This window comes from Pieris napi, chromosome 10 (genome assembly GCF_905475465.1).
Source record: "Pieris napi chromosome 10, ilPieNapi1.2, whole genome shotgun sequence".
In the NCBI taxonomy this organism is placed as follows: domain Eukaryota; kingdom Metazoa; phylum Arthropoda; class Insecta; order Lepidoptera; family Pieridae; genus Pieris; species Pieris napi.
In genome coordinates this window covers 10522529-10534875 of record NC_062243.1, presented here as the reverse complement: position 1 = coordinate 10534875, position 12347 = coordinate 10522529, and the positions used below count along the sequence as shown (strand labels likewise).

At 32.1% G+C, this 12347-nt stretch overlaps 1 protein-coding gene across 4 annotated transcripts; it reads left to right on the top strand.

The window, feature by feature from the left end:
* The first annotated feature begins 292 nt into the window (after positions 1-292).
* Positions 293-12113, top strand: LOC125052842 (cyclin-dependent kinase 11B). 4 transcript variants are annotated; one of them, XM_047653871.1, is made up of 13 exons: positions 300-356; positions 443-576; positions 874-1023; positions 1163-1833; positions 2190-2411; positions 2650-2827; positions 3176-3347; positions 3887-4069; positions 8756-8900; positions 9095-9216; positions 9688-9912; positions 10072-10290; positions 11033-12113. In XM_047653871.1, exons 2-13 carry the CDS (start codon positions 500-502, stop codon positions 11237-11239), a joined length of 2571 nt encoding a protein of 856 aa, XP_047509827.1. In that variant the 5' UTR covers positions 300-356; positions 443-499; the 3' UTR covers positions 11240-12113. The 4 variants fall into 4 exon arrangements, with proteins under 4 accessions (XP_047509826.1, XP_047509828.1, XP_047509827.1 ...); XM_047653870.1 differs by having other exon boundaries at positions 293-576; XM_047653872.1 differs by having other exon boundaries at positions 294-576; positions 1163-1659.
* The last annotated feature ends 234 nt before the right edge of the window (positions 12114-12347 follow it).

Genomic DNA, 12347 nt, shown 5'->3' with positions numbered 1-12347 from the left:
AGTAATTAGTAAGTCTAATATAAATACACAATCTAAAAATTGATATAAATAATAGATCCTATCTATTCCTAAAACGCCAGCATCGCTCTCGCGAGATCGAGTCAATCTGTTTCGATATTTAGGTGAAGACTTAACATTTGTTTAACTTTTTATTGTAAACGTTAAAACGTGTTCGTTAGCATGTATTGATGTTAGAGCATGTCTGTTATCAAATATATAATATCAATTAAACAAATTAAAAATCTTTGGGATATCTGTCCTATATATAATGGTACTCTATGGCATGCACTTTATGTTTTACAAACTCAAGATGGCGTCGAATTGTGCTTGTGCTTGAGGAAATCTTAAAGTTTCATGTTAGTGGTTTTTCGGGAATGGCGTAAAATATAATTATTTTACTTTTCGTGTATTGTGTTGTTTATTTGTTAGTTGAATTTTATAGTTATTTTGAAGTACTGAACTAGACAACGTTTGACTACCAAAGCTTGGACATTTAATCATGAGTAACTACGAAGACGATCAAAGTGAAGATGGAGAATTAGCACGTAGCCCCGTTCAAGATGAAATGGATTTTAGGTTTGTACTTAATTTCGTACTCTATTTTATTGTTATTGTAATATATATGAATAAAATTAACGATGACTGTCGTAACTACTAATGGTTATAATATTGTAAGGTTATATATATTGACATACTATATTGTATTGCATTATCTTTACGATTTGTCTTAATTTTCTTGTTAATATTTTTGAAATAGATCTAATGTAGCGAGTTACGCCTTCGACGCCTTCGTAAACGTAACTGCCGTTTTGAGTGGAAATAATGAATCATATTTATAAAATTTATTTAATGTTAATGAATATTTTTATTTAGTTTGTCTGATGAAGATCGAGATAATCCAGATGCTTTGGTTATAAAACCACCCCAAGCTGTTATTCGATCGCACAGGGACAAAAGAAACCATAAACATTCAGCCAAAGAAAGATATAAGGAAGGTGCCAGAAAAGAAAAAAAACTTTATAGGTAAGTCTTTTTTCTTACTTTATTACTAAGAAATTGATTCAATATATTACTTTATCTTTGTTTAATGTCAATAATATTATTTAAGGTCTGACTGATTGGTCTGGGGATGTTCAACATCATAATTGCATTTTTTCTACAGGGACCGTGATAAGTCAGACAAGATAAAGCGAGAAGTAAGTAGCAATATGGATCGTGAAGACATACCCAAAGACTACTATAGAGATAAACAATATTATAGGGAAAAAGACCTTTATAGAGACAAGGACATAAGAGATAAAGATATGTATAGAGAAAGGGAAATGAGAGAAAAGGATGGTTATAGAGAGAAAGAAGTTTATAGGGAAAAAGATCCATATAGGGAAAGGGAACACTATAGAGAAAGGGATGTTTATAGAGAGACAGCTTACCGGGATGTTGGAAGACAAAGAGAAGTTTACAGAAGTAAGGAATTATATAAAGATAAAGATGTACAAAGAGAACGTGAAATGTATATTCATAGAGATAGACAATACAAGTACACTGAGGCTGAGAGAAAGCATCTTGAAACTGATAAAATTGAAACAAGACTCAGGATGGTGGCAGATGAGAGCAGAGGCTCTCATAATCATGAAAAAGAAAATAGGGATAAAACATCAGGTGATAAAGAATTGGAGGATTTAAGAAGTAGATTATTAAGTAAAAGAATGACAAAAGAACTTCAAACGCAGGATTCTAAAAAGTACCCTGAATATGAAAAAGATTTTAAATCTGCTTCTAGACAGTCCTATGATAAATTACATTTGGAAAGAAAAAATAGATTACTCGAAGCAGGTATGTGTGTGTTCACTCCCTTAACCTCCCAATGGGGTATGGGGCAGACACATTTCTGAGTCTGTTCCTCTGATAATTTTTCTTATAACAATGTGATAATTTTTCTATATTTAAACCAAATTAATTATGGTTTTTTCCTGAAATCAAACCTCCAACCATTTCAACTCTGTTAATATGACGAGATATTATAAAACTTTTCCTTATTACACTTGATACTTAGAATTTATAGGGATATTATAGCAGAGTTAACTAATCTTCTTTCATAGTGTTAAATAGAAACAAAAGTTGTAGGTATAAAAATATATCTAATTGGAAATGTTTTATTAAACAATGTGTATTTAATAAATTTGTTTTAGAAAGGGAAATGGTAAAAAGGAAACATGAGTCGCGAAGTGAATTAGAGGCTCGTCGCGAGGATCGCCGACGTCGCGGCAAGAAACGTTCAGTGACACCAGAAGAAGGTGGCAGTAAAAAGAATAAAACATCTCATTCCCCCAACTATGGTGACTCTGTTGTAGAGGTCTCAGATGCTAGTGATGTTGAGATGAAGACTGATACACATTCTGAGCCTGAAGAAGGTAAGTTATACATTTCGTTTGAAAAAAGAATTCAAAAAAGATATATTTTTATATAGAGAGAAGATATACTATAGATACCATTTTTTAATTATATACGTTAACTAATCTAGTGTTAAAGAAAACATTCCTACAAATTTTACTACAAGATTTATTAAATTTAACAAGCAGAAAATACATATTATATATTGTAATAATATTAATAAATACATTGTATTTAAATACATTTTTTGTAATTTAGGTGAGCATTCAAACAGTGACACAGAAGACGATAGCTCATCAACAGATTCGGAGTCTGCTAAATCGGAGCAGGATGTAGAAGAAAAAAGTGTAAATGAGAAACCTAATCCTACGGCGCAGTCAAAATCACCATCACCAAAATCTATTCATGCCAGCCCATCGTCTCATGAAAGTCGAAGGTAATTTTGGGGACCTTTTGGTATTATGTAATTTTTCAAAACTACTCGAGATTGGGAATACTAAATTCTATTATAGAGTGACTGTGGGCTTAGTCAAGATGCCTTAACTAATGTTTGTAGAAAGTCGAAAACGAGACTTTCTACATACAGTATTGCAAAACCGTTGCAAACCTTTATGCTCAATATCAACTCTGACCGTAAACAATAAGTTCTAAAATATATTTTTTTAGGTTAAATATAATTTCATAAAGATATTAATACTATATAACTACTTGTGTCTAATATTGTACTTAGTATTAAGTGAAACTCAGTATGAAAAAGGTTTAAATAGAAATAAATAAATTTCAGGTCACTCTCTAGATCAAAAAGCAGAAGTAGATCACACTCGTTTTCACCTCCTCCACCAGATGAAAATGGAAAAACTCCCATTGAGGAGGTAAAGCCCACTGAGGACGATGAAAGTGCTAGACTCAAAGAGGAGGCTATTAATTCATTACCTCCATACTTCCCTGCATTACAGGTAACCTATTTACTTAGAACTGTACAAAGAGACAATTATTCAGGACAAAAATCCATAAACAGTTTAATAATAATCACAATGTAACTTAATTCGAATTCTTACTTAAGCCTTTATTATATAATAAATCCATACATTTTTTTTTTAAATTCTAATAACATCTATTAGAATTTAAAAAAAAAATGTATGGATTCAGTAGCAATACGAAATAAATAAATAGCAAGTACATACATTTAAAATGGAAAGAAAAAATAGCTTTTAGTGCTGTTAACCTCAAAGACTGATGTCTTAAAAGGTCAAGATATTTTAGATTTTCTTGTCTGCTGTTGCGCATAGATATTTGTGTTGTCTTTTGTGTGAGGTAATTATAACTTTAAAAAAGTGGTATAAAAATTGTTACCATTTTTGTGAAATCTTCAGTTGTATTTTACTAACTGACTTCATATTGTGTTGACGGCACATCACATAGAACCAAATTAAATGTTTACATTTAGTTTGGCTTCTGCCGAATTCCTTCAAAGTTAACCGAAACCATTTTATAGGGATGTCGATCAGTTGAAGAATTTCAATGTCTAAATAGAATAGAGGAAGGGACGTACGGGGTTGTTTATAGAGCTAGAGACAAAACCACAGAAGAAATTGTCGCTCTTAAACGGCTCAAAATGGAAAAGGAGAAGGAGGGATTTCCCATAACATCACTGAGGGAAATCAACACTTTACTGAAGGTAGGATCATATTTATTTATTTAAACCTAACTATAAGCTCACTTGGGCCATCATAACGACAAACTGAGGTATACCCTTTGTTCCTCCGTAGCATAAGTTGAGCCCTCGGCTGGCTCTCTTGCACAATCCCATTATTAATGCATTGTATTTTATTCCAACAGGCCCGGCACCTCTTCAAGAGGGTTGTGCTAGAGGTGTGACCCAATTGCAAGGGTTAACAACTTCGAAACATGGGCGGGCCTAAGTATTATAAGGAATTTATTCCAGGGGATAACGAGGCATTCTTTTTGAAAAGTAATTTTTTTTATATCGACGATTTTCTGAAATGGCAATACAAACTTTTGATATAATGGAACTCGACAAGGTAACCGTAATTTAGGATAAGTTAATTTGAGTTATATCATAAGTTAATGTTTGACATAATTGTCAAATACACTGATATAATCATGATTGTATTCTTAGCGGCATGATTGTAATATAACTGGACCATCTATCTACGCTTAAGTAACGAAACTTTGAACTAAGTTCCTACCACATTAATAAGTGTACTATAAGCCTTAAATAGTTATAGAATGTTAGTTTTAACAAAATAAGATTTTTGAGGCATTTAGAATGAATTTCACTGCATTGATAAAACACACTAAAATTTTTACTTTTATAAAACTATATTAAAAGAGCACAAATTTATTATTACAAATATGTAGTTACAAACTAATTAAGAAGGGCTACTTTATTGTTTGGGCTGTTTAGATAGATATATTATTAACACATTTAAATAAAACTTACGGATATGAAATCCAATTAATAGTCTTAATGTAATTTGATATTTGTGATGGCAGTCAAGATCAGCAAGACTGGCACGTCAAGCCGTCGCGTCGTGTCAAGGCATTTATATCCGTTTATTTATTTTTTGTTACAAGTTTGTCTTAAACTAGCATCTTGTTATTATTTTGATATTCCTTGTATTAAGGTGTACTATACAACGCCCTAAAGTTAAATACTATATCAGTCAAGCTATGTTGGTTATGGTAATGCACTTAGGTACTAATTGTAATCGTAATTGTTTTGGCACGGATTCTATAATTGCAAACGGATCTTGGCAAAGATTATATTTTTTTACGCAGGCTAAAGACTTCTTACATTTAACAAAAACTTTACTACCAACTTGAGTAATCCCAAGTCACTATAGTTTTGATTTTTTATAGTGTTTTAAACGCCTGCAAAACTTGAATAAGAATTCGTGTACTCTGACTTTCAAGATTTTGTACCATAGATGTCGTATACTATTAGAAGTACCGGCACTGACTCAATAATCACAACTTGTATTTCCTATATCTCTCTCTTTTCATTGCAACAATTAGTTAAAATTGACGGCGTATTTCCAATCAGTGTCTGGTCGAATTCGTTTTTTTTCCTTGACCAGGAAAAAGTATACTAATTAACACGGTACAATCGTAAGTCCACGTCACAACGCCTATTTAGTTATTAAATTAACTCAAGAGTCGAAATCTTTATATGGCAGTAAAGTAATTGTCAGCTTTTTCTGAATCCTATCCTGGATGGATATATTAATAGACGTCTGGTACTTGCACCATTGTCTATAGTCATCCAAACAGAATATTCTTCATTAATTCTTTCAGTCTTAAGGATTTTTAGAATCAACAAACTTAATTTTACATATTTGAACTGTTCGTTGTGGATAACGAAATAAATCTCCCATAAATAATATACCGAGACATAATAGGTTTAACTATATCTAGTTTGAATTGATCACATTAATGCTTTTATCAATTTAACCAGAGTATTGGCAAATGTTTCTTTTACACATAAATTAATATATGAAAGGTTACTTAAAATACATAATATTTTAGGTATATTCCATTTTTTTTTAAATATAAACCAGCATAGAGTTCTTTTTATATCCCCTATGTGGATTTTCTAATCTAAAACGAAATTATCTGATAGAGATTGTTATTTGTTTCTGTTGTTGACTTAGTGTGTCCCGAATTTAATTATTCAAAAAGCATCAATGTTTCTTGTTTGTTTAATTTAATAAAGCACTTATCTGCCTGTTTTCAGCAAAGCATAAACGCAATTCCACAAAGAAAATGCTTCGATTTTAAAGTGTTATTTGACAGTTTTCTTTTGTGAATAGGAGGATTTAGGGTCATAAACTGGCCCTCACTAAGCGCTAAGTTTGACTCTCGTATGCCAAAAACGTATTAGATTTGGTTTACGGGAGTCTAGTTAGATACCCGTAGCCTACTGGTAAGATCAGAGAAAGTCCAGTCTTATAAATGTTCGGTAAGCTAAAAATAGCTGTTAAATATTTTGTCCTTATCTTGTGCCAATAATGAGTAAACATGATAAAATACTTTACATTATTATAAGTCAGTATAACATAAAGGAACCGCTATCTCTCGTTAAAAAGATCCTTTAAATTTTTGGGAAGCCCGTGCCCTTGCGTTCTAGGTAGACTATTTAAAACAAAAGCGATGTCTTCATTTATCGATTTTGTCATAAATAGTCTTAGTTTTTGTATCAGACTGCTATATTTAGCTTAGTAAGTAACTAGTGTAAAAGATGGTCTCGGAAAATAGTTGCAAATAACGATTTACCGCTTATTAATAATGAATAGGAATTCGAAACTTCATGTCATTCATTAGCAAAAACATGACAGTTCACGAAAAGTGGTTAAAAAATCTTAATCATAATTATAATCTTATACATTTGAAATAGAATAATAGTTTGTATTGCCATGTCAGAATATTTTTTTCAGGTCGATATTACAATGAAATTAACCCTAGCGACAAATTTTTGAGGATATAATTGTCTTAACGGGCAATTTCGCTTTTATTTTGTGAATATTTACACTATGTTTTTTAATCTAAGTTGTTTGTAAAATCTGATGTGTGCTATACTTAAGGTAGTTTATATTAATGCATAATTGTGGATGTCATTGTGTATTTTTTTACTATTTAATCATATTACATACATGTCATGTTATAAATGATAGGGGTCATCCATAATCCTAAATTAATTTACCCTCCAAAGATTACTTAAGATTTACAATAACTGGATATAAATAAATAGTCACCTTGGATGTTGACTGTATTTTAAAATCGATTGGAAAATAAGAGATATTTTTTTCTTGTAAATCTCTTATTCTTCATATGTTTGTTTATATCTTGTTATGTACGTAGTAAAATACCTTATTTTACTCGAATCTTAAAGCTAATCAGTCTTATACACGTCTTAACTAAAATACTTAGTCTCTTATACATTTTGTTCACGCTGTGAAGAGACAAGTTCTATTTCAGTGAAAACAGTAAAGACTGATTTAGTTATGAAAAAGGAGGTAAAGAGGTTTTTATATATTGAATTTCTGTTAATGCATTAAGTTTAGATATTCTGTATATACGACTATCACTAGACAATATTTTATTTATTAATATAAATCATTTTGGGGTTAGGGTAATATTCAGAAACAAGACTTAGTTAACCTCGACTCCTGTATGTCATAATCTAATACTATTTGACGTATAGGAGTCAGACTTAAAACTAAGTCTCGTTTCTGAATCTCTGAGGGTAAGATTCAGAAACAAAACTGTGCTTAGTCGGACGCAATCCGTTTTTGGCATACGTGAGTCATACTTAGCACTAAGTTTTGACTCTGAATCATACACTTTCACTATCAGAATGTTACTTGACTGCATTCATATTATAACAGTGAATTATTAAAAAAAATATTAGTGTAGACTTGTAGTATTAATTCCAAATTTAGTAGTCAAATATCTGGTAGTGAATATAACAACTTCTCAAAAGAACATATTTCATTTATCAAAAACTAAACTGTCATGTTTTCCACGTAATTACGGATGGCCCCTGAACTTTAGCAAATAGTTAATGATGTGAACATGTGTATGTGTGTTTTTTTAAGTTTGTATTCAGATTTTACAAAGAACGCGGATTTTAAAACTAACGAATTCTTGCAATTGAGTCTGCTTCTACCATTCCATACAATGTTTCTAGAAGCGTCTAATTATTATTTCGTTTAAGACTAAGGCTTGATTTACCTGTCGATATTTTTTTTATTTATTTACACATTAAACATACATATAACAAATATTGGTAATAAAATTCTCATGTGAGAGAAGTACCAAAGTATTTATTTTATATTAAATGTACCAAGTATATACAATCTTGAAGTCCTTTCTATATTAATAAATAGGCTTCATTTGTAATAAAAATTTAAATTCTATATATTGCTTCTTCACTTTGAGGTTTATTTTATTATAATAAGTGCAACAGATTATTGATATGTTTGTATCTAGCCTTAGCCTTAATGATCTGTATACCTCTTGTAATGTGAGTCACGCTGGAGTCGATTGTGAATTTCTTATTTCAATACTTTTTGTATACTTAACAAAATGTGTGGTCGGATTTTTCAAATGTATTCTGATTATTTTGTGTTAAGTTCAGAAGAGCACCGAAATCCATGTGCATGTGTTGAAAGTGAGCGTGAACTATCAAAATGTAGCAGAATACAATTAAAAAAAGATAACGTTCACATTGTATTGAATTTTGTTAAAATTCAGCGCAATAGCAACAAACAGCAAGACGGATTGATGAAATTTTACAGGTTTGTTCGCTCACGGGTGGCATACCCTTGTTTGATTGTTGCAGGGCCAGCATCCGAATATCGTCACGGTAAGGGAAATCGTGGTGGGATCTAATATGGATAAGATTTTCATCGTTATGGATTACGTCGAGCATGATTTAAAGAGTCTTATGGAAACTATGAGGAATAAAAAACAAGTGTTTTTACCAGGTTGGTTATTTGACTTATAGGTTTTTCATGAAATTGCGTTCTAAATAGAGCGCTTTTCAGAATTCCCATACAATTATGTTACTCTGTTACATTAATTGTAATTGAAAAAAAAACAAATGACGGATACTAGATAAGCACTTTTGATTTTGCGCAATCCAACTTAGTGTTTATCAATTTTACAAATATATTTGCAGGTGAAGTGAAATGTCTAATGACGCAATTGTTGAGAGCGGTACACCACTTACATGATAATTGGATTTTACACAGAGATCTCAAGACTAGCAACCTGCTATTGTCACATAAAGGAATTTTAAAGGTTAGTTTATATTTAATTTAGTATATTGTTATTCAAAACTTAAGTTTTTACCACATCCACGTCCGAATAATGTTTTTCAAGCCAAGCCTTGGCTTCAATCGTTTTTTTTTTCGCCAAAAAAAAATAAAAAATTATTAACTCACGAAATTCCTTTTTATATTTATTTTTTTATACAAACAAAAATTCTATGTCTTACAAACTAATATTACGACAGTTTTCAAATTTATACAGGTGTCTTTTGAAGGTTAGGGCTAACTAAAAATCATATTAATTTAATACTATCTATGTGTCACCCGACGAACTTTTTAGCCTAACAAAGCAAAGCAATATCTTAAATTTACGACTCGTAGCGATTTCGACTGCTATTTTGTATACTGAAACTGAGTCAGAATTAGACATGTGGTTATTTTTTGGGGGGTTAAATGAATACTAAAGCGGTAATTTAAGGTTATCTGCCAATTTCTTTTCTAGGTTGGCGATTTTGGATTAGCCAGAGAGTATGGGTCCCCTCTACGTCAATATACGCCTATAGTAGTGACCCTTTGGTATCGTGCTCCGGAACTGTTACTTTGCTGCAAAGAGTATTCCACCCCGATTGACATGTGGAGTGTTGGGTGCATATTTGCCGAATTCATTACAATGAACCCTCTGTTCCCTGGCAAATCTGAAGTCGATCAATTGAACAGGATATTTAAGGTGATGATGGCTTTTAAGTTATATGGACAGTTTGATAGTTAACTAATATTTAGACTAGAAATTAACAATTTACATTAAAATAAATTTAATTAATTTTACCTTGTAAAATTCTGCTTGTACAATTATACCAATGTATTTAACAGAGTTGATGTTTTGCAGGACATGGGAACTCCATCAGAATTGTTATGGCCGGGATACAAAGAGCTACCGGCTGTCCAGAAGATGACATTTGCTGAGCACCCTCCGGGAGGTCTCAAACAGCGGGTTGGAGCTGATCTGCTGTCTGAATCAGGCCTGGCCCTCTTGCAAGGTTTCCTCACGTACAATCCTTTGAGGCGTGTCACAGCCGATGCGGCTCTTGAGCACGCGTACTTTAAGGTAACTTCATTTTGTTATTTGTTAGTCGTAATCGATATTGCATTATTTTCCCATAAAACACAGTTTAATCTCCAAAATACCAGACAATGGATAGATAACAAGAGTTGATTTCAATAGAATTATGGTCCAGAACCGAAATGTGATATAAAATTAATTTTTGTGTATTCTTTTTTTTGTCCATTTTCCTCTTTGTTTAATAAAATTCTTTATAATATAGTATTAGCCTTATTCTATAAGCCCAAGTTGTGAAATGCATAAGGGCTTACTATATAATGAAGCCAGGTGGTACGGGTATATAATTTTTGTAAAGGTTAAACATCGTAGATTCTATATATTTTGACGTGATAACGTCTTTAAAATCGTTTTAGTCGGGTGACATGTTCAGAAACTTGTGTCACACCAAAACCTCACGAGCGCGATCGCAGGTATAACGAGAGAGAGACGGACCGATCTCCCGTCTCATCTCACTCTAGCGGCATACAAACGAATGGAGATTTGTTATCTTCATTAATTCCTTACTTCCCAAAAACTTATATCACCAATAAGACGTTATCACGTAAACATCTCGATCATAAACCTACTTTACAAACAACCAATATTTTTTAAATGTAAAAATGTAATAATTGTAGTATTATGAAGCCGTATCGTAGATGGTGTACACTATTATCGTCATATTAGTGAGAATTCCTCTAATCTTTTTTTGCCTTGAACTATTTATAATGTTTTGCGTGCACAATTCCAGGAGAACCCGGTGGCGATCGACCCGGCAATGTTTCCGACGTGGCCAGCCAAGTCCGAAGGCAACCGTCGGACCACCCACAGTCCGAAGCCCCCGGCAGGTGGCGCTGCTTACGCTCACTACGCAAGGGCAGACTCCGACGAAGCCCTGGGTTTCCAGCTCCAAGCCCGATCGCTTAACGTCGCTCCGGGATTCTCGCTCAAATTTTAACACAAGGTTCATATTCCAGAACTCCAAACATTGTCTATGATATTTGTGACAGTTACAAGATATAGAACATGATTTCAAAAATTATCTCTGTGACTGTGAATGTAAATATGGGCTTCAGTGAGACAGGAACAGCTAATTCTAAGCATCGGGTCAACTTTTACCACTGTTTAGGACATAAACTATTAAAATTTAACTTTTTCGGTTAAACGGTTTCGGTTAGGTTAACGCGGTTTCAGATTTGACTCGTTAGTCTTTTTAATACATAGATGTATCAGAAACGGTAAGTGCAAATGTAAGTTTGTTACATATTTACACCCAAACCGAATTTTTGATCCACATTGGTATTGAATGATAACGCAAAGACTACGCAAGATCAGCATTTTCACATATTCCTGTCTCACTGTTCGTGTTAAGTAAAGTTAAAATGAAAATGTAAAAAAATGTACAAAAAATTATAAAAGCATTTCTAAAATATAAAAATAATACTAACTGATTTCAAATCCGATGTGTTCATTTATCATTTGAGAATTACGAAGACTGTCACGCATACTTTCAGTTTAGCAATTTTCCTATACATTGTGTAATTAAATTGTAAAAAAATATTTTTGTGTAATAATGGTAGTTAAATAATGTCAAAATACACAATCAAATGAACAGTTAACCGACTCTATTTTTAAATAGCTGTTATTGTAAATTTACCTCATAACATTCTTTTAAATAAAATGTATCTGCGATAATAACCGAATTTTCTATCAAGCTGTAATGGAACTATTAAAATTGATACAAATGTAAATACCTCTTACGATTAACGATAATTAGCTTGTAGGTTAGATTTAGTAAATATGTGGTATAATATACCTTATGTTTTGACAAACAGTTTTTTATTTTATACATCCCATTAACAAGAACTTTTACATTCCTAACCACAATTAACCTGCTTGCCACATATAGGATTTGACATAGATGAGTCCCACTTAGCGCTAAGTCTCGGCTTTGACAGTGAGATTCAGAAACTCTCATAAGACAACGAAATACGTTTTTCATATACGGGAGTCAAACTCTCGGAACAAAAACAAATATTTGGTGTAACATTATTTATCTGTATACG

Bases quoted from the DNA above. Each gene is read 5' to 3' on its own strand.
- LOC125052842 (XM_047653870.1), top strand. From the start codon at position 500: ATGAGTAACTACGAAGACGATCAAAGTGAAGATGGAGAATTAGCACGT. The intron at 9,217-9,687 runs GTTAGTTTATAT...TTTCTTTTCTAG, and splicing joins CACATAAAGGAATTTTAAAG to GTTGGCGATTTTGGATTAGC. The intron at 9,913-10,071 runs GTGATGATGGCT...GATGTTTTGCAG, and splicing joins AATTGAACAGGATATTTAAG to GACATGGGAACTCCATCAGA.